At 47.5% G+C, this 26,343-nt stretch overlaps 2 protein-coding genes across 4 annotated transcripts in view; one reads left to right on the top strand and one right to left on the bottom strand.

Annotated features, from left to right (window-relative positions):
- The window catches only part of RNFT2 (ring finger protein, transmembrane 2), a 31,545-nt gene extending 19,282 nt beyond the window's left edge, over positions 1 to 12,263 (bottom strand). For 2 of the 3 annotated variants that reach the window (XM_048514302.1, XM_048514303.1), the window contains exons 1-5: positions 11,617 to 12,263; positions 9,130 to 9,189; positions 4,926 to 5,401; positions 3,775 to 3,851; positions 1,958 to 2,058 (exon numbers count right to left, since the gene is read on the bottom strand). In XM_048514302.1, the coding sequence (XP_048370259.1) occupies positions 1,958 to 2,058; positions 3,775 to 3,851; positions 4,926 to 5,401; positions 9,130 to 9,189; positions 11,617 to 12,239 (1,337 nt within the window). In that variant the 5' untranslated portion in view covers positions 12,240 to 12,263. Of the gene's footprint in view, positions 1 to 1,957; positions 2,059 to 3,774; positions 3,852 to 4,925; positions 5,402 to 9,129; positions 9,586 to 11,616 lie in introns of all 3 variants that reach the window. The other variant, XM_048514304.1, reaches the window with a different exon arrangement.
- On the top strand, positions 12,165 to 23,678 carry SPRING1 (SREBF pathway regulator in golgi 1). Its single transcript, XM_048514305.1, has 5 exons — positions 12,165 to 12,377; positions 15,618 to 15,774; positions 17,097 to 17,248; positions 19,719 to 19,832; positions 21,542 to 23,678. The coding sequence occupies exons 1-5, from the start codon at positions 12,267 to 12,269 to the stop codon at positions 21,623 to 21,625; spliced, it is 618 nt and encodes a 205-aa protein (XP_048370262.1). The 5' UTR covers positions 12,165 to 12,266; the 3' UTR covers positions 21,626 to 23,678.
- Positions 23,679 to 26,343: the final 2,665 nt, after the last annotated feature.

The raw sequence follows: 26,343 nt of genomic DNA, 5'->3' as shown, positions 1-26,343 counted from the left end.
AGGTAAAGGATCACGCTTTAGTTCTTCCCATGAAAATCAGTAGGGTTTAACAGCGCTTAACAGGGTTACCTACACTGCTTCCCCAAAACTAGGTCTTAGATTTAGTGCTAATAATCTCCCTGAAATAATTGCACTATTATCACATGACGAGCTCTGTGCACGCGTGCCCAGAGAGGCCTCTGAGTGCCACCTCTGGCACCCGTGCCATAGGTTCACCACCACTGCGATAGCCACACCCAACTTGGTTCTGTCTGCAAACAGTCCAAACAATCACATCCAATTCTATTTTACTTTGGGTGAGTGACTCCTAGCACTTGGAGGTCTTCCTTCCTCCTTGCATTTCAAAATCCCCCCAAAGAGAGGGCGGGAGAGACAAAAGGCACTTTCGCACATGCAGAATAATGCACTTTCGATGCACTTTCACAACTGGTTGCAAGAATCATAGAGTTGGAAGACACCTCAAGGACCATCAAGTCCAACCCCCTGCAATGCAGGAACACACAATCAGAAGTGGATTTTGCTATTTTGCACAGTAAAATCCAGCTGCATAAGTGCACTGAAAGTGGACTGAAAGTGCATTATTCTGCATGTGCAGAAGGGGCCAGAGAGAAACAAGGGTGTAGGGGAAGGGAGGACAGTATTTCAAGCATTGATTCATGAGATGCCAACTAAACCTTTCAGCTGCCACCTCTAATTGACCGGAGTGACGCAACCTCTTGGCTTTCAGACATTCAGTGTACCCAACAGAGAGGATGACTTCATACTCTTTGGCCAGTGAAACACCCCCTCAGCCATTCTACCAGGAAATGCGCTGCCCAAACAATCTACCTAGCTTGCCCACTGCGGTCCTCCGTTCCACCCCCAATCAACTGCTGCTTCTCAAGATCTATTCAGTTCCACCGAGATCTGCTCAAAGCAGTCTTCATGACTGCACCCCAAGTCTGTATGAGGAAAGGATACAGAGCAAGGAGTCCCTGACGACTTTCTCAAGTTGGTGGTAACCTCTGGAGATTCATTAGAGATCTAGGCCTCGGCCACTCTAAAAAGATGGCAAAAGCTAGGTTGGGACTGTAAGTGTAGGTTGTCCTGTACATTGTAGGAGTGGACTCATGCGACTGAATACTCTTTATGGAATAATATATATATTTTAAACACCCACAAATAGAAAGCTAGCATGTCAGGGAAATGGTGAGGCTAAAACTTGCAGGTTGAGACATTTGGGGCTAGCCTTCTCAGTATGCGGACTTAGCGGGAGGTATAATTAGTGGACAAGAGAGAGGCCTTCATGCTGACCCTTTCCTCTCTGCAGACAAGGGTCTTTTCCTTGATGGTACGTCAACTGTACAGGTTTATCCTGTGCTTGATGAACTCAGGACTACTTGAGTCACTTAGAGTAGCTTTTGAAACCAGGTGAGATCCAAATTTTGCTTTGCATCATTATCCTATCTGTTCTCCAAGAAGCTTGGGGCAGTGCCCATGGAGTTCCTTTCCTCTCCATTTCCTCTTTAAAACAACCCTGCAGAGTAGGTCAGGCTGAGAGAGATTAACAGGCCTGAGATCATCCAGTAGGTTTCAGGGCTAAATAGGGATAGGAACCCTGATTTCCGGGTCCAATCGCTACACCATCTTCCAATGGTAAAAATTGTACAGATCTCTATATGGAATATTCAATAATGCTTGTATTCTTCTGAAATATGAGCAAGAGTTACTGTAAGTGTAAGGTGGTCATTCCAAGAAAGACAGGGACGTTAAAAACCTGGCAAGGGAAACCCAACACTCTCATCTGATCTTTCTTCCAACAGAGCACACCACGCGGATCACCAGGAGTCCCCATTGCAAGAGAGAAAAGGCCTTGCGCTCTTTTAATATATTTCTCCCCCATCAAAACAGCACCCGCTTCTCTGCTCTTTGGAAGAGACGAGTCTGTTTCCACCAGGGACACAAGTTGTGTGATTACCTGTTGTACAACTGTTGCGAGCTGAACGTATACAGCAGGTAAAGAGTGTTCCCTGCAAGGAAGGCCAGGATCCAGAAAACCACCAGCACCGACCTCTTTTCCTGAAGAAGGAGAAAAAATATCGTATTGTGTTGCCTTGAACCAAAACAGCTGGCTCCACCTCACACACTACTGTCTGATCTGTAAAGGTCTTCCAAACATCCTTTTCATTCACCAGGAACCTAACCTGGGACTTTGAGCGTGTTGGATGCTGGGAAAAGCTTGTGCTCTGCCACTGTGGTGTTTACCCCCGAGGGACAGGCATGTGTAGTTTCCCTATTGCTGTTGTGGCTGCCAATATAGCACATCAGCAAAGGGGCTTCTACATGGCTAGTTTCTCTGGTAGTTTCTGTTGTTGTTTAAAATCAGTGACTGTATAGCATTAGAGTCATGTAATGTCACACCAACATACATATCAGGTCCTCTGAATTCTCAGCTTTCACCTTAAAAACAAAACAGTAAGTCTTCCTTGCTGAGATATGCCTTTGTCCTTACATTTCTATAAGAGTTTGGGGAACATGATACACATTTGGGGCATAACAGGATATCAATATAGTGCTCTGCAGTTGCTGATTTAAGAAACAAAATTAAAAAGGCTCTCTGTGTCATGGGGAGGAAATGGCTGCTGTGTGATGAACCGGGAAAATCTTTATTTTCCCACCCACACAGCAGCTATTGAAGCTTTGTGGCAATTGTTCACAAAACGTCGCCTTGTAGCAGGTTTGGAAATGGTGGGAGAAAAGCTGGGGAGGCTCAGGATGTGCACAAATGTGCAATGGTGCCGTGGGAAAGTGAGGTGGAGGGGGGGAGGGAAAGCCACTTCCCAACAACATCAAACTCAGAGCAAATAACAGATGCGGAAACACTGAGGCCCCTTCCGCACATGCAGAACAATGCACTTTCAATCCACTTCCACAATTGTTTGCAACTGGATTTTGCTATTCCGCACATTAAAATTCAGCTGCAAAGTGCATTGAAAGTGGATTGAAAATGGATTATGCTGCATGTGCGGAAGGGGCCTGGGAGCCACAAACCAGCCCCCCCCCCCGCCCGAAAAGCAGAAACAATTATTTAATAGTGGTTCATAAAGAAAGGGGGAAAAAATCCTAAACCAATTTTCAGTTTAGGGGACCTCAGCAAACTTCACGAGAGAGAGAGATCTACCATGCTGAACATAGGAAGCTAGCTGCCTTATACCGAATCAGTCCTTGAACACAAATGAAGCTGTCTTGAATATCAAGGTCAATATTGTCCATTGTTATTAGCAATTTGGGAAGAGATTGTTCACATTACCTACCGCCCAATCCCTTTTTAAAACTGGACAACGAAAAGGATAAAACCTGGAACCTTGTTCACACAAAGCAAATACTCTACTGCTGAAGCTTCATCATGACTGTAGTGGGCAACCAATGTCTTGTGCCTGATTTTGTACGCATTAGTTAAGCTCACAAAATCCGACTTTGTTGGCACACATTCAGAGGTTGTCACTGTTCTAAATTTTTGGCACATTTCTATGGAAACCGTACTGGCAAATATCTGTCTCATCACAAAACAGGCGTGCAGCAAAATTAAGACCAACACCAGTCTGCCCAATTTTGGTCCTGAAATGCCCTGTTATGCCTGAAGATCTGTCTCTTTGCTTTAAGTTTCATTTCAGGAGCGGAACCCCTTGTGACCTCTTGGGCTGGACGATGTCCAACAGCCTAGAGATCTTACTTCAAGGCTCCGCTGGAGCTCCCCATTTGAAATAAGTGTCCCCACCCCCCAGCCCTGCTCACCTTCAAGGAGACTTGTTCACGCAGAGTTGAGTTTGCATATGCAAATGTGCTGGCCATGCCGATACACAAAGAAATACCTGCAAATGTAGGGGAGAGAAAAGAGACCTAAATCAATCTAGGTTGTAGAGTACACCTGCTCTTAACCACTACGCCACTGCTGTTTTAGGATGGAGACATCATAAAGGGATCAATAAAATAACACACACACAAAACAAACAAACGCTGGAAGTTCCACAATGAGCAACAGATGGGTAGAACTCCCCGGAGTGGAGCCATTTTGAGCCCATAAGGAGAAGGGTGGCGTACAAATGTAATAAATAAACAAACTCAGAACAGACTGACTATTTGCAAGCAGCAGCCCTGTGCTGACAAGGACGCATGACTCAGTCCTCTGCAGTCTGAACTGAAGTGATTTAATATGCAAATCCTTCATGAGCGCATCCACTGCCAGATAAGCCAAATGAGAGCACAGCTTAATGCATCAAGAAGGTCATGTAGATGTAAACATCAGTCTTTGAGCACAATCATCACTGGGACAGTTGGCCAATCACAGGGAGAGAAAAGGGGATAGATCATTGTTCTGATCCAGCAACACAATCCTTAGGTTGTACTGCCAAACCTTTTCATCGTTGGAATCAACTGGCCATTGTGGATTTTCTGGGCTGAGTGGCTGTGATCTGGTGGTTTTAGCCAGCGTGGTGTCATGGTTAAGAGCAGTGGACTCTAATCAGGAAAACTGGGTTTGATTCACCACTCTTCCACGAGTGCCAGACGCTTATCTGGTGAGCTGGATTTGTTTTCCCGCTCCTCCGCATGAAGCCTGCTGGGTGATCTTGGGCTAGTCACAGTTCTTTCCGAACTCTCCCAGCCTCACCTACCTCGCAAGGTGTTTGTTGAGGAGAGGGGACAGTGATTGTAAGCCACTTTGAGACTCCTAAAAGGTAGAGAAAAGCTAGGTATAAAAACCAGTTCTTCTTCTTGTAACTTTTCACCTATGGCTGGTATCTTCATGGATCTTACCATGGCATGCCTCTGAAGATGCCAGCCACAGATGTGGGCAAAGTATTAAGAGCTAAAACCACCAGACCATGGCCACACAGCCTGGAAAACCCACAAAGCCAATCCTTAGGTTCTTAATTTAAGGAACTTACCCAGCTTATGCTGGAAACAAACTTTAGCCAAGAGAATAATGATGAAAGGGAGCCCCTTCTGTAGCCAGGAGATCACTGCCTTCAGCTCGGAAAGCGCAGGGGCTGGAGTTCCAGGCTGGTCCTCGGGGCCTTCCTCGGCATGTCCATGACGGTCACTTCCAGCCATGTGCAGAAAGGAAGATCCCCGCTGGTGGTTGTGGTGGTAATGGTGGGGCTGCTGCCGGTGGTGGTAAGGCACTCCTTCCGTGCGGCTGGTCCCCTCTTCTCGCGGGGCAGGCATCTGAATGAACACCTCCCCACCACCTACCGAGGACCCGAGGACCAAACTGGACTGGAAAGGGGTGGCTGTGATGGTGCCTGACGGGATGCCCCCCAATCCTGAAAAGAGCTGCTGAGAAGGAGGTTCGGTCTTGAGACTTTCAAAGACGCCACCTTCGTCGACGCTAGCCTCGGAGCTGATGGTCTGACTCCGGTTTCTATTGAATACCAAAGAGAGAGAGAGAGAAACAAACCAATGATTAGCAGGACTTGAAGCCTCATCGCACACCGGTAATCAGGCATAGTGCATGATGTCAGGGGGGATAGCACCTGGTGATTGAGATACATTCATACACCAGTGTAACTGTGAAAGGAGCAGCAGTGGCGTAGGAGGTTAAGAGCTTGTGTATCTAATCTGGAGGAACCAGGTTTGATTCTTCGCTCTGCCACCTGAGCTGTGGAGGCTTATCTGGGGAATTCAGATTACCCTGTACACTCCCACACACGCCAGCCGGGTGACCTTAGATAGTCACAGCTTCTCAAGAGCTCTCTCAGCCCCACCTACCTCACAGGGTGTTTGTTGTGAGGGGGGAAGGGCAAGGAGATTGTAAGCCCCTTTGAGTCTCCTGCAGGAGAGAAAGGGGGGATATAAATCCAAACTCTTCTTCTTCTTCTTCTTCTAACTGCCACAAGATATAGTATATAACAGGGGTAGGGAACCTTTAACACTCAAAGAGCCATTTGGACTCATTTTCCATGGGAAAAGAAAACACTTGGAGCCGCAAATAATTTTTGACATTTAAAATAAAGATAACACTCTCTATATAGGGGTTTTTTTAACCTTTTACTCCGCTCATTCTGAGAAAGCGGTGATGGATGCGCCCATACTGCCGCTCTGCTGCCTCCAGAAGCAGGGATGAAGCTTGAAGCAGCTCAGCCCTCGCCCGGCCGCCGGAGAAAACTTTCCCACCCCCCGGGCTCCAGCAGGCGTGAGGCGAGAGGAAGAAAACCGTGGCACAGCTGGCCGAGCCGTGGGCGGTTAGTGCGCACCGCCCCTGCTGGCCTACAGGGGCGGGCAAGGATGGGGCCAGGGGGCCCGCTTTTGGAGCCACAGTGCAAGGGCAGAAGAGCCGCATGCGGCTCTCGAGCCGCAGGTTCCCTACCCCTGGTATATAACTATCTTGCTGCAAGATATATGTAACCAGCCTGCTGTATGTTAGATATATGTAACCAGCCTGCTTTATGTTATCACTGCTATTCTGGGGCATTCTTTCCTTGATCTTTGTTTTATGGTTTCACATGCTGGGTAGATAATGTTATGAAAGTTTTTACCCACTGAAAACTCCAGACCAAGTTGGCTAATAGCAAGCTAGGTTTAATAATATGTCTGCAGACATGGAGAGAGCAATACCGTGGTATCAACTCTCTGAAGATTGTATCGCAGTACAGCTCATTTTAAGGTGTTTCTGCACAGACCCTTCTGACCACTTCTGGCCAATCCTGGCCAGCTGTCCATGCAGGCTCACAATCTTGACTTGTTGCAAATCAGCACATTCCCAATATATATTTTTGAAAGAATACATTCAGTGTTAAAAGCATACATTCAGCATCATCTGACTTGGTCACGTATGGGGCTACTTATAGTTTCTGTCCAGTAAGCATAATCAGCGAAAAGCCTAACCAGTTTTCCTCTGACACTTTAGTCTCATGGGACACAGGGTTGTTTCTGCTGTCCTGTGGGGGTAGGTTGCCAGGTGACTTTATTTCTATCTAATTGCTGATCCTGGGGCGCCTCAGCTCCAAGCTAACTCTTTCTCACATTCCTTGGGAAGCGGGGGGGGGGGGGGGGGGTTAACATTGGGATAAAACGGGTAGCAATAGCCAGGTTCCCCAGGACTGGCTTTATCCAGCTGGTACTTCAATGCCAATCAATAAATGCTTCTGATCAACTCTACAGAGTCCGTTTGTTGCTTCAAGGTTTGAGATCTAGCACATGGCCCACCTTCCTAACCACAGAAGGATTCCATCTGGCACTTCCAGTCTCAGGATCTCAAGAGCACGGTCGGAACAAAACCTGCCTGAGATCCTATACAACAGGTGCCAGTCAGAGCTGAAAATATTGAGCTAGAACAGTTAGACTTCATGCCTCCCTCCCTGCTAGGAAAACCTAACTGGGCTGCTCAGCCTCTCCCTAGAGTAAATGGGCAAGGCAGCGGGAACCAAAGGACTCTGTGGACCGTATGCTAAAATAGACATTTACCAACAGAGAGACTAGAAACATATTCCTCCACCCACACCCAACAGAAATCAGCTCTCAGCCTTGAGGTGTGTCGTCATTTAAAACCGGTCCTAAAAATACCACACACAAAGACAAAATGCCAGCAACAGTCCGAGGCCACAAACAGATGCTGCAGAGCTACAGTCTCTCCTGAGCTTGGGCCCCTAGAACTCTCCAAACTTAGAACCGGTGTGCATTAAGGGAGACGGAGTCTGGTCCCTCCCCATAGAATCCAGCATCCTCGCCGGACCTCGTTCTTGGCTCCAAGCTTGAGTCTGCAGCTATGTCCCCAACCAGGCAAAGTCTCGCTGGGAACCAACCTCCACCATGAAGGCTCTTCACAAAAGGTTTTAATAGCAACTCCCAAAGGCTAAATGAGCAAATGTGCACACAAACATGGCTCCGGCCAGCAACAAGATGACTTAGCATCTGGCTTTATACTCCGAAATTAAGGGGTGATGCAGAGGAGACCGACAGGGATGATCAGGGCCCTGGAGACCAAGCCCTGTGCGAAAAGGCTGAGGGACTTGGGATGCTTAGACTGGTATGTCATGATATATAAAAAAGAGAGTAAAGGTTCACTAAAAGGTCATTTCTAGTCAGCAGAAGTTTGCAAACCCAAAGGCCGGAGACAGTCAGTCTAGGGGCGATGGAGCAGTTGACTTTTAACATGATTGGTGAGTTCAAATGTAACTCTAGACTAGTGGTGGCGAACCTTTGGCACTCCAGATGTTATGGACTACAATTCCCATCAGTCCCTGCCAGCATGCCATTGGCCATGCTGGCAGGGACTGATGGGAATTGTAGTCCATAACATCTGGAGTGCCAAAGGTTCGCCACCACGGCTCTAGACCAATGAGAGGCTGATGCCGGGGTGGGGAAAAGTATCCAGTTGGATGTATAAGCAATGTATTGTATATGCTAAGCTGAGATAGTGATAGAGATAGAGTTCTGTGTGTGTTGAACTTTGTTATAGCTGAAGAGTTCTGTATAGCTTTATAGTCTTATATAGCATAGACTTGTGTAACCTTGCAACTGCTAAAGCAAAACCTTCATATGGAAAGAACATCTTGTGTGGAGAGTATTCTTTTCCAAGTGTGGTAGGAGGCTGCAGTGAGTGCAAGAAGACTACTAAACCTTCTCATCTTACCACAGTAGCTCCACTTTAAACTCTGCTGATATGGAAAAGAGGAGATAGGGGGGGCATGATTGCTCTTTGTGGGTCCAGCAATCACCCCTCACTGTCAAGAATTCGGAATCAGCTTTGGAAACCCAAACTGTCATTTCTCTGGCATGTTTTGTTGAAGCAGCGGATTTACTCGGAGTAGACCACCTTGCAGGACACAATGTAGACAAGAACTGACAGACACACAGTCACCAGTGCAGTTCTATTTATTGCTATCTACTGACAAAGTGCTTCGCCAGACCACAGGTGTTTTCAGTCACACATCACTCTGCTGTCTGTGCTAACTATATACAAAAGTGGTACCAATCAGGTGCCCTCACCTTATCAGGTTTTGCACACGGTACAAGCTGTGCACTCAGTCCTAATCTGCACACGGTACCTGCTAGAAAGACGGTCCAGCTGTCATTTAGATTTTGCTCATCTAGACACATGTTCTGACATTTTTTTCGTGCACAGGAACCGGAACCATGAAACAGACTCACCTTTCAGGAGGGAGGCTATCAGTGATGCTGCTGTGTCGTCTCTGCATCTTCCTTAACACTCTGAAACACAACACACTCAACATTAACGTGGCCGCTCAACAGTGCCCAGCGTCACTAGTGGCAAGGCGTAAGAAGCGACACCCATTCACTCGATGGCATGGAGCACCAAGGGGACCGGGGAAGATTGGCCCAGAACAGTATCACAGGTCACCAGATGCAAATAAAAGCAGTCACTCTTCAAAGCTTCGCAGCTAATGCATTAGCAGGATCCAGCAGAAAGAGGTGTCTAGGAAGGGTAGGAGAGAATCAGACTTTCTTTTGGTTTGGGATCCTCATTGAAGCTGATGGTTATTTGGGGTTTAGGGAAGACACAAAATCTTCAAGTTTTTAAGGAAGCCCTTGGAGACCAAACCGCTTGTCCTCAAGGCGATCCACTCCTAGAAAAGTGTACAAGGCCTACAGAACAAAAGAACAGGAGAAACCTATCAGAAACCAAAACAGGTCTCTCAGAACTGTCCTGGTTTGGCTAAACAGCACATGAGAAGTATTCAGGTTGGCCTGAGTGATACAGTGAAGAAGAGCTCGGCCAAAGTGGTGCGGAACGGCATAAGATACTGTGTCTTACTTTTTGAAAAGGTCTTGTGAGCCTGACGACATGGGAACTGTCCAATAGCTTAACATTACACTCACATAACACACAAATACTAGAAATACTAAAATGAAGGGGGTCACATTTGTACTGCAAAAACCTAAGCCAATCACCCTGTTCGAGGACAATCAGGCCTGCATCACCCTGATAAAGAGTGAGGGCATCAAGCAAAGAAGTAAACCCACTGAAATCAAGATTGCTGCAATGAGGAAAATGATACAGGAGGGACTGAGCAGCATCAAGTATTGTCCCTCGGGAAGAGGAATGGATGGGCGACATCTTTACTGAGTAGACTTCTCCAGAATAAAATTCTGGAGAATTTTCGGTAGAAAATTTACTTGGTAGCATCATTTTTCTTGAGAAGGAGTTTTGTTGTTGAGTACTTTACAGAGGAGTGTCTGTCACAATTCAGACATGAAGGTGTTAACTATGTGCATGCTAATGAGCTACTGAGGTCAGAGTTTTATGACCAGTTCATTGATTAAATCACAGGTGTCAAACTCACGGCCCTCCAGATGTTATGGACTACAGTTTCCATCATCCCCTGCCTGCATGATGCTAGCAGGTGATGATGGGAGCTGTAGTCCATAACATCTGGAGGGCCGTGAGTTTGACACCTATGGTTAAGTTATTGGTCAGCTAACCCCAGCACTGCCTATGTGAGACTAGTCACGTAGACAGAAGTTATACAGTAAAGTATGTTTCTTTGTCTCACATACACAAGGCCGCATTGATGATGTGATCACACGAGGTGAACACACAAGGAATACTTTTGCCTTGCTAGGTAGGCACCATATAGGACCACATGGTGCTGAGCTATGTAACCAAATTACTTTTAGCATAGAAAGCTGTTCTTTGTTTTCTTCCATGTAAACCCTTCCTAATAGAAAGTAAACTCATTTATAAAACCAGCAACTGTCTGATGGTCCCTTCTTCTGCTACTCTGCCAAATATTAAGTTAAGTCACCCAACACCAGCTCAGATCTTGCAAACTGAGGACCATGGCTTCCTTTACACAGGCAATCGACCTTATGCTGGACCGTCCTCTTTTCCGCTGCCTTCAATTTTTCCTAGCATTATTGTCTTTTCTAGTGACTCTTGCCTGCAGGAGAGAGAGGGCAATTTTCAAGGCTGCTCCACATACTGTAATTCCCTGTATGCAGACAGCTAGCAGCCTTGGATGGGAACAAAGACAATGAAATAAAAAAGAAAAGGAGAACAGAACTATAAACAGTTCCAAGCATCCTTTAGAAAGCAAAGCAGGGTATAAATAGCTAAATATCTAATTTTCCCTCCTTTGGAAAGCCAAGCAGGGTATAAATATCTACATAAATTACATTCTACACACATGTACAATAATACACCCTTCCCCAACATTGCAGGGCACATAAGGTTATGCAGGGCAATTGCTGGGCCGGGAGGAAGGGGACCAAATTATCATGTCAATTTTTCCTAGCATTATTGTCCTTTCTAGTGACTGTTCTCTGCTGGGGAGGGAGGGAACTTTTCAAGGCTGCTCCACATACGATAATTCCCTGCATGCAGCCAGCTAGATGTTGGCACATCAAAGCCTTGGCTGGGAACAGGCAGAGTACAAACATAATAACAAAACAAGGAAAACAAAAAGCAAGAAATCTAAACATCTAAAGGAATTACATTCCATACACGTGTACAGTAGTGCACCCCTTCCCACACACTGGAGAGCAAATTAGGGCAATTGAAGGGGTACAAATTATCATGTGCAAGCCGCCCACCCCGGGCAGAGAGACCCGACTGGGTATTTCCCCAACTGCAAACGCCCCCAGCTTCCAAGGCCGGCGACCCTCCCCCGAACTCACCCTGCCCTTTTTATTGGGGTCCCCGACACTGCTGCAGCAACAGCCATTTTTTGCATCAGCCCCTCCCCTCGGGCGGGCTTCCTTCCCCCTGCTTCACATGATTTCCGACTCCTCCTCCTCTCTTTTGCTCTTCCTGCCGATGGCTCCTCACCGGACAGAAACAGCCCTCGCGCTCCCCCGGGCCTTGCAGGAAACGGACTGGGGCTGGCCGGGGCTGGGAGGTTGCTGATACTTCGGGGGCGGCTGGAAAGGAGGCCAAGGGAAGGAGTTGGCATCTGCCGCCCTCTGAATGCGCCCGAGCCAGGCGGGGGGGGTTTGCTGCTGCAAGACTCGCTTGCATTATTTGCAAGTAGTCGATCCACGACCAATTCTTCCCATGCACCAAAAGCCCGCTGCGTTTCCTCGCTGAACCGCGTTGCATTCCTGTCCCCCTCTCCTCCTTGCACCGAGCCAAGCCTGGCATGAGAGCGTTGCCCACCCAGATTGCCTCTCCAGGCCCGGCCGGGGATGGGGTGGGCATTGCCCGTCCTCCATCGGGCTCCCAGATGGGCTAGCGGGGCCCAAGGGGGCGCGGGGCAGCCGAAAGCAACCGGGCCAGGAGCCCCCCACTTCTCCCGTGGCATCGAGCAAAAGCTGGGCAAGCATCACCCATGGTGCAACTGCTAGCGCTGGTGTGGCGGAGGCTACTGCGCAAGCGCTGGGTGCTGGGGGTCGTCTTCGGGGTCTCGCTCGTCTACTTCCTTAGCAGCACCTTCAAGCAGGTCAGTGGCTCCCTTGGCTTGGCTCTCCCCATCCCAAAATTAATCCCGGTTTCAGTTCCGGTCACTGTTGAGATCCAAAGATCATTACTACTACTAGGTGTAAATAGGTAGGAAACCGTGTGTAAATCGGTAGGGAACCATGAGAAAGGCGCAGGAGGTGATGGAAGCTCTGCTCCCTGTCCATTCTTCCTTCTGGCTCTTTCAGGATTACGTAGCTGTTGTGGTAGCATGGGGTAGGGGCTAGAGTGGCACACTGTGATCTGAGAGACCCAAGTTCAAATCCCTTCTCCGTCATGGTAACCTTGGTCCCGTCACAGTTGCTCATCCTAAGCGACTTTGCAAGGTTGTTGTGAGGAAGGGATAAGAACATAAGAACTAGCCTGCTGGATCAGACCAGAGTCCATCTAGTCCAGCATTCTGCTACTCGCAGTGGCCCACCAGGTGCCTTTGGGAGCTCACATGCAGGAGGTGAAAGCAATGGCCTGCTGCTGCTGCTGCTCCTGAGCACCTGGTCTGCTAAGGCATTTGCAATCTGAGATCAAGGAGGATCAAGATTGGTAGCCATAGATTGACTTCTCCTCCATAAATCTGTCCAAGCCCTTTTAAAAGCTATCCAGGTTAGTGGCCATCACCACCTCCTGTGGCAGCATATTCCAAACACCAATCACACGTTGCGTGAAGAAGTGTTTCCTTTTATTAGTCCTAATTCTTCCCCCCAGCATTTTCAATGTATGCCCCCTGGTTCTAGTATTGGTTCTAGGATGGCGGAGAGAAGAACCGTGGGTGAGGGGAAATCCCATCCTTTCCCAATCCCTCTGTTCTGTTTCCCCCATTGCTTTTCCCCACTCCTAGTGCTGGTGGCTAGCAGTGTTGCCTTAATGTTGGGCCCTTGCCAGTAGATGCAATAAATACTGCTCACCCCCTCCTGGAATATCTGCATGCACAGGTATCACTTATAATATTTTGGGGGGTTCCCTTCACCCTTAGCAACTTGGGTTTTTCTGCAAACTTCAGGGGTTGTCAACTAAATTGTAGCCATTGGTTGGCCTTGCTGTGTCTTTGTTTTGATCCAAGCAGAGACTTTCCCCATGCCTATTAGATATGACCGTGAAAATCCCTCCCCCGCCTTTACTGCAATTCGGATCATGCCACAATCCCGATAAGAGAATAAATTAATTATCTCTGTCTTTATTTGAGTCAGGTAGTAGAAGCCAGGAAGGACTTTGTAACTTACAAATGTTTTATCTCAACATGTACATTTCTTATTCTGACAATTCATCGTTGCTGAAATGTACATAGTCATGTGATAAAAGGATGACAGACGTATTGGTTAAGTGTATGCCATGGGTTGTTGATTTTTTGAATGGCTGACCTACAGTCTTGAAAACATTTTATTTACCAATAAATGTATATCTCATATTTCAGGAAAAATTGTCGAGGCAGGTTATAATAAAAATTATAGATGCAACAACAGAACAATAAGATTTTGTGCATTTGTATCCCATTCTGCCAACATGGTACAAATGGGTGGAGTTATCTGGACTTTTTTTTTCGACAGCCCTGTGCTGTAGGTTTGGTGGGAAGAGCATAAGTGGGCCAGGATCACACAGTCACTGACGTAGCTGCTTGAGCATATAAGCCCAGGCCTCCCCAGTGATGCTGTAACCCTGAGTTCCCCAACCTTTTAGAGCCTCTGGGCACCTTTGAAATTCTGGCACTGCCATGGGATGTGGAGCTCCAGCCTCAAAAATCTAGTGCATCTTATGTTCAGTTGCTGGCAGCTGGCAGTTGCTACCAGAGCGACATTTTCAAAAATCTGCACAGCCAATCAAATCTCCAGCGGCTGGCAGCCCCATGCACTTTCTTAAACACTTGGTCAGCACCAGGAAAATTCTCAGTGGGCCCCCTAGCACCCGTGGACCCTCTAGCACTCAGTGGGCCCCCTAGCACCCATGGGCAGGTTGGGGACCCCTGCCTGTAATCAGTGTCAGAAGCATATCTAGGGAAAATGTAGCCCTGTGCTCACCGTCTCCCCCCACCCCCACCACCTGAGGCGGCTGCCCTGCCCCACCATGACCAAACAATGTTTTTTTGCTGTCAGTGTATCGACCCGGGGGAAAGGAGGAGGGGAGTGGGGGATAATTTTCGGCACCCCTTGTGACTAAATGGCCGCAGCCCGGGGACATTTGACCCCATATGTCCCCCTGTGCGGTATGCCCCTGATCAGTGCATCATACCAAGCTGTAAAATAATATGCAGCAACGGATGAGAGAGTCACCACTAACACAGAGGGCGTTGGTAATGATCACTAAAACGCTAATGTAAATCCCAATAAAATCTCATGAGCCGCCCAATCCTGCACACATTTAATTGGAAGCACAACCCTTTGATTTCAGTGGACCAGCTCTCGTAAGTACTTGAAAGAAGGTTTTAACAAAGACCTTTCTACCCATAAGAGAAATTCATCTGGCTGTATTTCGACTGCTAGAATAAGGTTGATGATCAACTGGCTGGATGAAATTACCAGCGGTTAGGAATGTAATTCTTTGGTTCTCCCCGTAGATAGCTAAACTTCCCTCCCCCCCCCCAAAAATATGGTGGCTTTGTTATGCAAAATAAGAGAAATTATGCAAATATGGTCAATAGGCATCGTTCAGAAATAACAGAACTAAGTTTTACTTAAAGCAGATGTGGAGATCTTTTGGCCTTTGCATAGCTGAGCTGAAATGAAATATTACATGAAGATGTAACATTCATACAGCTCACCTTTACATCCATGTGTAATCAGAATTCATTTTGATTGGTACATGACCAGTGGCTATTCATAAGATCCTTTTCAGTGTTATGTATCTATATACTATTTTGCCGCAAAAAATGCCATCTTGTTATTAACTAGTTTTTAATGAGTGTGTGTGTGGGATAGAAGTGTAAAATATAAATAAATATAAAAGGTTACGCCTTGCTCTTCTGCCAAAACCTTCTGAGCAGCTCTCCTTTAACATTTCTACAGTGTTTTTGAGTGTTCAAATAGTGTTACATGTATTATCTTGTTCTAATACTTAGGGCAGCTCTGTCAACTAGGCCAAAATCATTATCCCCATTCACGCAAAGGCTAAGTGTGAGTGGCTTTTCTGAGATTCAAATCAGGGCTGTCCGGTTGTTTGGAACGAAAGTGAGCTGTTGTGACGTCAGGAGAGCAGGGATTTTATTTCCAGCCCTCATTGCTCTGCTCTGTTTCAGGAAGACCGAGCGGTCCGAGATCGGAGTCTCCTCCAGGTACAGAATGAGGACCACCCTATTGCTTGGAAAGTACAGTTCCATTCTGGGAACAGCAGCCAGCTGAGTAACCAGTGCAGAAATTCCATCCAAGGGAAGCTCCTCATTACAGACGACCTGGGTGAGTGAGTCTCTTTTTCGAGGTTGCTACTAGAAACCACCTGGGTGGTCCCTTGTCAAGGCTGCCCTGTAGTATCACCGAGACTGCATTGCTAGGGATGCTTTTCCTGTTGTACTTGGCTTTTTCTTCCGGGTTAACAGGCATAGGACCAAACTGTGTGTGTCTTTGCATGCAGTTTGCAGGGTTTCATTTGTATTGGGCTCAGGAAAGTAACAGTGAAGACAGATGCCTCCCTGAATACAAACAAGTCCTACCCCAAAAATAAGCCCTAGCATGATTTTTTGGGGATTTTTGAAATATAAGCCCTACTCCAAAAATAAGGCCAGGTTACAGATTCCCCGGTGCAGCTGATCTGGTCACATGGGCCACGCAAAATCATGGGGAAAAAATAGGACATCCCCTGAAAACAAGCCCTAACACATCTTTTGGAGCAAAAATTCATATAAGACCCTGCCTGCAAATTCATATAAGACCCTGAGCCCTCCGGGGGAGGGCGGTATATAAGTGGAACAATAAATAAATTTTTTGGGGGGGAAACACGGTATGTGCAGAGCATGTTCCCCTCGTGGATTAGGACTTCCAAGATCTGGTGTGTTATATGCACAGTCTGGGTGGAAAAGTCTTTCTTTATAAGATGAAAACTAAATCTTTATACTGTTTAGTATAGTGGTTCTCAACCTGGGAGTCGTGACCCCTTTGGGGGGGGGTGTCGAATGACCTTTTCACAGGGGTCGCTTAAGACCATCGGAAAACGGTCTTTTTATATTTTATATATACCAATTTTTTAGTTGGGGGTCACACAACATGAGGAACTGTGTTAAAGGGTCGCAGCATTAGGAAGGTTGAGAACCACTGATTTGGTATGACCAGAACTGTGTGCAAAGTTCCAAACGCATTATTTTGCTGAGGGGGAGTTAATTACACGGAAAGAATTTCATTTTCTCCAACCTAGTAGAAAGTTATTCTCAAGGAGTTCAACTGTGTCATCCTTTACGCCTCCCCTAACTGTGATGTTTGCACGGCAGACGTGACTGCAACTATGATGCCTACACAGCCAAGCCTGCTAGGTCTCAGCTTGGCTCAGAGCAATTATGCCCATGTAGGGAGCTCCTTTTTGTGTGCTCTGGTACTGAGCCAGGTTGCGCCCTGGTACACTGGGGAATTTTACTTCCTCAACATCATGCTTGGCTATGCAAATATCACAGCTGAGTTGGGGAAACATTGACCTGAATTGTGCTAGGTGGTGCAGTAGCATCTGCTTTGGACCTTAATTCTAGTGTTCTGAGCTCTACCCTTTCCGCTTAACCTGTTTCTATTTGCAGGCTACCTCTGTGAAAGGAGGCATGTGCTGGTGAACGGCTGTTGCAACGTCGACGCCCCCAGCACAAAGCTGTACAGCTGCGAGACTTGCCTGCCCAATGGCTGCTGCAGCGTGTACGAGGCATGTGTTTCCTGCTGCCTGCAACCTAACAAGGTAGGAAGCTGGTGCCGCCCAGCACTGCTTGGTTGTCTGTTAAAGATCTGGGGGCAGTTGTGCAGGAAAGAGTTGGAGCCCCTGGCCAAGGGCCTTTTCAGAGTTGCATGAAGTCTGCAGGGCTGCATGTAGACCCAATTAAAAGCATTGATCCATTTAATGAAAATTAGGAACAGGATCCTTGTATTGACAGTAGATTTAATGTACCTTCCAGCATCTTCATAAACACAACCCCAGAGTCATATCGGGGGAAGTGGTGCCCAGAGACAACTCCTTCTCTGGGCGACCTCCCCACCCACGCACTAGTGGGCGTGGCTCGGAGCGTGGCTCCATCTTCAAGCCCTGCCCCTGGCCTCCATGCTGGCCGGCTTTTAAACGCATGGGGGTGGGGTTCAGTTTAGGGCAGTGGTGGTGAACCTTTGGCACTCCAGATGTTATGGACTACAATTCCCATCAGCCCCTGCCACCATGGCCAATTGGCCATGTTCAAGGGATGTAGTTCATAACATCTGGAGTGCCAAAGGTTCGCCACCACGGGTTTAGGGCCATGTCCCCAACCTCTGTTCCGGCCAGAAGTGGGGCATGGTGGGTGGGGTCACGCCCCTGACTCCCACCCCTGCGGCTTCCATGTGGGCGGACTTTTGAAAGCCGGCTTTTGAAGCCACAGAGGCTGGGGGTGGGACTCAGGGGCCCTGCCCTGAGCCCCACCCCCAACCTCCGCACAGGCCAGGGGAAGCCCTGTCCCCAGCCTCCATTCTTTCAAAAGCCAGCCTGCCGGGGGGGTGGGCTTGGTGGCATGTGGCTGGGGCCCCCATGTGACCAAAAGGTGTGCGCCCAGGGACATGGGTGTCCCCATGTCCCTAGTGTGGTATTCTCCTGCATCCTGATGTTGACAATGCATTTCAGAAACCTTCATCTGCCCTGCTTAATTCTAACCAACCAAAGGGTCTTTCCCCCATGTCTATCACTGTGTTTGCAAATCATATGTCCATCCATATGTGCTCCAGATAACAAAAAAGGACGTTCGGGCAAATTTCCAACTTCGGACTTAGATGTTCTTGATTTAGCATAATTTTGCGGGCAGCAGTTTCCATTGCTGCCAGATGTCATTGCTTAAAGCATTTTGACATCCCTTTCGAAACCTTGACAGTGCAAATTTTTGCTGCAGGAAAAAAAAAAGGACGAAGTCAGTCCGAACAATTCCTTGAGCTTCACTCTGAAATACAATTTCAGGTGCTTCCAATAAGATGTTAGCTGTGATGATAAAATACAAGGTGTGATGTAGTGGTTAGTCTAAATCACCCTGCCATGGAAACTTGCTGAATGACCTTGGGCTGGTCAGTCTCTCTTTTTGATTAAACTACAGGGTTGTTGTGAACATAGAAGAGGTGAGCACAGTGTTGTAAAAAATAGGGTCTACATGTCTAAACAAACTGTCCCCACTGTGGCAGGAAACTTAAGTGGGTCGGTTGCTCTCCAAACATGGTGCCCGTGGCAAAACATTTGTGCTTTATCTGCAAGGAATAAAAAAGCCATTGTTTCAAAAAACAGTGGCTTCATTCATATGCAAATTATGGAGATTTCATTAATTGATTGAAGCTCAAATGATTAATTAACTTTCCTTAATTGGATGAAGCCATTGCACTCGGTGCAAAGAGGATATTTAAAATCTGTCCTCAGATTTGAACCTTAGACCTTTTGCGCGCAAAGAACCGACTCTACCACTGGGCTCCTGTTCCTCCCCCATTTATCATTCAACGCCTTGTGTTCATCACTTGATGACTTTCTCATATATATGTAACATTCTGGGGGCGAAACTATTTTTGTTTGAAGTAGTCTAACGTGAAATGAAAGACCTGCTGGTAACCGCTTGATGCTAAAACCATCAAGTTGCGAACACACAATTGCAAATAAATCCTGCAGCACCTTGCATTTTCCCTTCCCACGTTTCATTTCTTTTCAGCGGGGTGTAGTGGTTAAGAGCAGGTGGGTTCTAATCTGGAGAACTGGGTTTGATTCCCCACTCCTCCACCTGAGTGACGGAGGCTTATCTGGTGAACCAGATGTGTTTCCCCGCTTTTCCATATGAAGCCTTCTGGTTGACCTTGGACTCGTCTCAGTTCTCTTGGAACTCTCTCAGCCCCACCTACCTCACAAGGTGTCTGTTGTGGGGAGAGGAAGGGAAAGGAGCTTGTAAGCCACCTGGAGTCTCCTTACAGGAGAGAAAGGTGGGGTATAAATCCAAGCTCCTCTTCTTCTTCATCGTCCATGGTTTCTATTCTGAGACCAGCCTGAAGGTTGCAGTCAGCATCCACAGAATTTGCCATCTTTTCTCGTTTTGTGTTGCCCCAAAGTGTGCGATCTGCCCCTGAGCTAGCTGGAAATCTCGAAATACTTAGCAGCAGCCCAACCCCAACAGCGTTGCTTCCCTGCCCACTTACAAGTGTGCTGCTCTTCCTAATCTCTCTAGCAACGTCTCTTGGAGCGTTTCCTGAACCGAGCCGCCGTAGCCTTCCGGAACCTCTTCATGGCAGTGGAAGACCACTTTGAATTGTGCTTGGCCAAGTGCAGGACCTCGTCGCAGGTCAGTTGTGGAAGGGGGGAGAGGACAAGGGAAGTCATCTGCCCTTGAGGCCCCAGTTTTTGAGTGTCTGCTTCAAACACCTGAATATAATTTAATTAAGGCTTCAATCATTTTCCACGACCATACGCACCCACTAGTGGATACTGTTCTATTGTTGCAATGTAGCTGTCGTTTACAAGTAGATTTTCTGGTGTGGATGAACCCAATCCAGTTTCAAATGACTACAGTATAACAGCATACATACATCGCTTTGTATTGTGCTCCTAGAATCATAGAGTTGGAAGAGACCCCAAGAGCCATCAAGTCTAATCCCCTGCAATGCAGGAACTGCATTGATGGCCCTTGGGATCTCTTCCAACTCTATGATTCTAGGACAGTGGTGGCGAACCTTTGGCACTCCAGATGTTATGGACTACAATTCCCATCAGCCCCTGTCAGCATGGCCAATTCATCAGCATGGCCAATTCATCAGCAGGGGCTGATGGGAATTGTAGACCATAACATCTGGAGTGCCAAAGGTTCGCCACCACGGTTCTAGGAGCACAATGCGAAGTGATGTGTGATTGGCCGTACTGGCCAGTGGCTTGTGGCAGACCAACTTGCCCAGTCCCATTCCCCACTAAGGGACAAACAGAGGTTAGCTTTTTTTGTTCTGCTCCAGGCGGAGGTCCAGGAGCCGTGTCATGGAGCATGGAACAACAGGACCAGAACTCAGATGTTGCTCCACCAAAGGCCTTAAATAGTCCTTCAAGGACATGGGGATTCAAGCCCCTTCCTGTTCTTAAAGGTGCCATAACTGCTTTTTGGCAATGAATAGTTTAGGTGGAGGTGGTTCAGGCCTTTGTGAGGCTTGAGGGGTCATCCGGGGAGAGACCTCGAGTGCTGCAGTGGGTTCTGGGGTGGAGGGCTCTGGGTCCAAGTCTGAGAGCCAGCATGATATCCTGGTTAAGAGCAGGTGGATTATAATCTGGAGAACTGGGTTTGATCCCCCACTCCTCCACCTGAGTGGCTGAGGCTTCTCTGGTGAAACAGATGTGTTTCCACACTCCTACATTCCTGCTGGGTGGCCTTGGGCTAGTCACAGTTCTTCAGTACTTTCTCAGCCCCACCTACCTCACAAGGTGTCTGTTGTGGGGAGAGGAAGGGAAAAGACCTTGAGTCTCCTTACAATAAATCCAAACTCTTCATCTTCTGAGTCCAAGGGCGGGGCTGTATCTCAGGATGAGAGGGTTTGCTCAGCCTCCTGGACGTGAGTGGTTAAGCGTGGTGTAGTGGTTAAGAGCAGGTGGACTCTGTAATCTGAAGAACCAGGTTTGATTCCCCGCTCCTCCACTCGAGCGGCGGAATCTTCTCTGGTGAACCAAATTTGCTCCCTGCCCCTACATTCCTGCTGGGTGACCCTGGGTTAGTCTCAGTTCTCTCAGAACTCACCCAGCCCCACCTACCTTAGAAGGTGTCTGTTGTGGGGGGTGGGGGGTCAGGGAAGGTAATTTTAAGCCACTTTGAGACTCTTTACAGTTGAGAAAAGCGGGGTATAAATCCAGACTCTTCTCTTCTATCTGCCTCCTGTGGTGGTGTTAAGTGCTCTGTCCTTTTATTGCCTACACTCTCTCTGCCAAACAAGGAGGAGCCCATATTCTGGTCTCTGGTAGTTTTTTGTGTGTGCCCGATCTTTACTAAGTAATGTCTCCCCCCCTCCTCCCATTCAGAGTGTGCAGCACGAAAACACTTACCGCAACCCTATTGCGAAATACTGCTATGGCGAGTATCCTCCGGAGCTCCTGCTCGTGTGAAAATGGCGAAGACCTGGAGACGGTTCGAGAGACGGAAGATGCAGCGGTTCGGAGAACGAAAGGGCAACAGCTTACGTGAACCTTTGGCTGGGGACCCTCTGCCGCAGTTTGCAGCGGCGCCTGCGAAGAACAGTGCCTCTTTAACTGGAAGTTGTCATTTCCCTGCAGTTAGAACAGATTGACTCACATAGAGTACGTAACGCTTGAGCTCAGCCAAAACTAAGAATGGAGTCTTTCCAATCCAGTGGGCCTGGCCTGTCGGGCCCCGTGTTCAATGTATGCATGCTGAAATTGAAACGTATAGCTCCGTAGATCATGAACCTTCTGGACACAGTTATGAAGAATGATGTGTACCCTAATAGACGATCAGACACCACCTGGTTTCTTGGGAGGCTTAGCCTGCCCCGTGACACAAACTGTTTATATGTATATATGATGTATTTATTGAGAGCCCACGGAAAGTTGCATTTGCTGAAATGTACTGATGATTTCTGAAGCAGGAAGCCATCTGGGTGGGCTGCATTAGAATGCTGGGAAGCAACGTCGCTGTAAGCCGCGCAGATGCCATATTGGTGCAGATTGGGTGGCTGCCAGCAGGGGGAGCTCTCACAGTGCAGATTGGGTGGCTTCCAGCAGGGGGAGCTCCCACAGGCAGCTCTGTGCCACTCAGTGGTAGGGAACTCCGGCACCATTTCCTACCATAGTTAGGGGGGCTATTGCTGGAAAGGCACCGGATTTGTTTTGTTTCGCCAGGTTGCTCGTCCATCTTGTCCTGCAATCTTGCTGCACCAGCAGGCTCCATTCATGGGTTTGTACTTTGTGTAGCCCTCCTGCATTAACACCTTTAAACTATTGCCGGCGGGGGGGCGGCGTACCAACCAAGTAGGGTAGCCACATCTGGCTGGAGCTGGAGGTCTCCCAGAATTACAACTGATTTGCATACTGTGGAGCAGGGGCATCAAACTCACTTGTTACGAGGGCTGAATCTGACATAAATGTGACTTCGTTAGCTGATGAGCCCCCAGAAGGCTCGCCAGCCCAGATTAGCACCGGGGCGGGGGGCAGGATGGCTGCCTCAGCTGGTGAGTCTCCAGTGGGCTTCAGGCCAGATCCGGAGTGGGGAGGGAAGTTGCCTGGGCTGACTCACAGGCATGATAAGCCCTCTCAAGGGGCTGCACCTGGCCTCTCAGGTTACGTGTTTGATACCCCTGCTATAGAAGTTGCCTAGAGGAAATGGCGGACTGCATGCACCATATCCCTGCAGAGCGCCCTTTCTTCTCCAAGCTCTGAGCTTCCCAATCACTACCCAAACCCTCCAGGAATTACCCAAACTGGAGCTTGCCACTCTACAACCAAGGTGTGGCAAGCAGCATCCGTGCCCCCACTTTGATACAATCTCTGGGTTTTGAATGGGCCGTTTCCAGTTGGAGCTGATAACCGATTCCTCTGCTGGTGGACAAACGTGGGATTTAATTATTAAGACTGCTACGGATGTGACAAGAGCAGCTTTCCCCAGAACTAACTGGACTGTCAGTTCCCTAGGTGGAAAGTGGTTGTTTGCAGCAATGTGCCAATGCTGAGCAGGTAGGGAATGGCAATGAATGGGGTACTGCACGTGTGGTACTTGGTTTGCAAATGTTGGACTTTGAAAGCTGAGCTCTCTCCTCCCAAGGCACCCACGGTTGGGTCTTGCAATGAATCATGTCATGGTCTGGATGGCCTGCTGCAGGTTCCGAACTAGCAGGTGAAATCTCCGGCCCCAGAATACCTTTGATGTTAATGGAACCCTATCATTTGTTCCAAGAGTATGTTTGTGTTCTCCACCTTCTTGATGTACTCCGTGTCTTCTGAAAAAAAACAACACAATATGGATCTGAATTTTGAATGGGGAGCCATATGGGCCCGGGGGGGGTGGGGGGAGGCAGTTGGGAAGTTGTGGGCCTCCTAGTTGCTGCTATGCGAGGCAGACGTGAACTTTTCTAGGAGGCTTGAAAGTCTGATTTTCCTCCTGTTGTATGGTGCACATTAAAAATACACTCCTTTGTAAGCTGAACTTTCGTTGTTTTGTTTAATATAGCAGCCTTACGAAGAGAGGGCACTTTCTCTGCCGTCTCCTTGCCAGGCAGGGTGGGATGATGGAGCTTGGCTTTCGGAATCAAAAGGTTGGTTCTGAATCTGTCAACAGAAGTTGAAAAGTCCTACCCAGAATCTATAGGACCCTGCATTGTGTTGCCATAATTGCACAAAAGAAAGGGAAGAATTCAGGATTCAAGTCTCCGCTACAAAACTTCTGAAATACACAAAGCTGCCCATGTGATTGGCCCACTTTGCCAATATGGTTGGGCTGTTTGGTTTTGAAGAAAGTTTTTTCCAACTTATAGTAACCCTATGAATTAATGGTCTCCAAAACGTCCTGTTGTTTAAACCAGGGGTGGCCAACTCTGGCCCTCCAAATGTTCATAGACCATGATGGCCAATTGGCCATGCTGGCAGGGGCTGATGGGAATTGTAGTACATGAACATCTAGAGCAGTGGTTCTTAACCTGGGGGTCGGGACCCCTTTGGGGGTCGAACGACCCTTTCACAGGGGTCGCCTAAGACTCTCTGCATCAGTGTTCTCCATCTGTAAAATGGATAAATGTTAGGGTTGGGGGTCACCACAACATGAGGAACTGTATTAAAGGGTCGTGGCATTGGGAAAGGTGAGAACCACTGATCTAGAGGGCCAGAGTCAGACACCCCTGGTGTGCCTTGCTGTGGTCTTGTAAACTGAGGGCTGTGACTTCAAATATGGAGTTCATCTCATGTTGGTCTTCCTATTTTCCTGATGCCTTCAACTTTTCCTAGCTTATTGTCTTTTTCCGTGAGTCTTGTCCGCTCATGACGGGACCAATGTACGATAGCCTCAGTTTATCGCTGTAGCTTCTAGGGAGATCCAAATGCGCTGATTTTTTGGCAGTCCACGATATCTGTAAAACTTCCTCAATACATCTTCTCAATGTATTTTAAGCATGCCAGTTTTCTTCACTATCCAACTTTCACATCCATTCACAGTAATGAGGGATACCATGGTATACCATTGCACTGTTTGCAGGACCTTAATTGGACTAAAAGATGATGCTGGGTGCAAAGCAAGCTTCAAGGTTAGTCTGTGCAAGAGAAACAAAGGGAAAGCTATTGCTGTCCGTTCCAACATACAAGTCAGCAGAAGGTAAACATTGTATTCTACGAAGGTAGGCATTATCAGTGATTATATCTTCCCTTTACGCTTTTGTCCATTTCTCTGCTGCCCTCCAGCGACAATATATTGTAATAACCATTCCTGTAGTGATACCAAGCTGAGATGAGACATGTCTATTAATTGGGGGAATTAAATAAACAGGATTTTAACTAAGTTCTATAACATTAGTCTGAGAGGAAAGCAGGGTGAAATACTCCACGTGCTGCACAGGAACACCCTCCAGGGACAGGTAGAGTTCCACATTTCTATGCAAAATCCAGAATCCGTCCATGGCATCTCCAGTTTTAAAGGATCTTCTAGGCTGCAGGGGGTTTTTTGGAAAGAGATTTCCCTGTCTGAGATCCTACAGAACTGTTGACAGGATATAGAATTCTGGGCCAGGTATGGTTTATCATTCTCTCATACATACAATCCGGCCTACCTATTTACCTTTTTTCCAGCATGTTCTTCCAGTCTCAGCTATTTTTCCGTGACTGGTAGATCACTTAGGCAAAATGAATATGTTGGAAGCTTTATGGAAAGGAAGAGATAATTCTACATTAGCATAGCAATTTCAATAAAATTGTATAAATTGTATTGTCAAATTCACTGGTTGTTGTGGAGTTTCTGGGCCGTGTGGCTGTTTCACCCTCATCTGTGGCTGCCATCTTCAGAGGCATGTCATGGAGAGAAACACATCTTACCATGACATGCCTCTAAAGATGCCAGCCACAGATGCAGGTGAAATGTCAGGAGCAAAAACTATGCCAGCAAAAGACCATGGCCACAAGCCCGGAAATTCCACAACAGTCACTTCAAGAAAATTCTTCACCAGTTCGAGAGATGTGTTTGAGTCTAGTAGCACCTTCTGAGTTTGCTTTGTTATCAAGTCACAACTGACTTAATGGTGACCTCATGGGATGTTTAAGATAAGAGATGTTCAGAGGTGGTTTGCCATTGCCTGCCTCCACATCATGCCCCTGATATTCCTTGGATATCTCCCATCCAAATATTTGCCAGGGTCAAGCCTGAGCATATGTGACTGGCCCGAGGTCACCCCGCAGGTGTCCATGGCAGAGTGAGGATTTGAACACAGGTTCCCAAAATCCTAGTTTGATACCTCAGCCATTATACCTTGCACAAGGTTTTCAGGGAATCAGCTTTCGAAAGTCAAAGCTCCCTTCGTCAGATACAACAGAGCTTTGACTCATGAAAGTTTATACCCGGGAATCTTGTTGATGTTTTATGGAGCTACTGGCATCTTGCTCTTCTAGGGCAGACCAACATGGCTGAACTCCTGACGCTGCTCCACCACAATCCCCGCTCTTGAGTTCTTAGTCCTTATCCCTGGCTCTCAGAGTGTGAATCTCACGAATAACCTTAGATTCAACATGGACGTATGAACTGTCTATTTACAAAATAGGTCTCTTTGCCCTCCTTTTTCTTACACGTAAAATGACAAGTTGACTTTTAAAATAATAGATATATTTTTAAATTT

This window comes from Sphaerodactylus townsendi, linkage group LG13, assembly GCF_021028975.2.
Source record: "Sphaerodactylus townsendi isolate TG3544 linkage group LG13, MPM_Stown_v2.3, whole genome shotgun sequence".
NCBI lineage: Eukaryota > Metazoa > Chordata > Lepidosauria > Squamata > Sphaerodactylidae > Sphaerodactylus > Sphaerodactylus townsendi.
Note: the sequence above shows the minus strand (reverse complement) of the source record. Positions and strands in the feature narration are given on the sequence as shown.

Excerpts from the sequence above, each read along its gene's own strand:
- SPRING1 (XM_048514305.1), top strand. The coding sequence starts at position 12,267 with ATGGTGCAACTGCTAGCGCTGGTGTGGCGGAGGCTACTGCGCAAGCGC. Across the intron at positions 12,378-15,617 it reads TTAGCAGCACCTTCAAGCAG|GAAGACCGAGCGGTCCGAGA; the intron begins GTCAGTGGCTCC and ends GCTCTGTTTCAG. Across the intron at positions 17,249-19,718 it reads GCTGCCTGCAACCTAACAAG|CAACGTCTCTTGGAGCGTTT; the intron begins GTAGGAAGCTGG and ends TAATCTCTCTAG.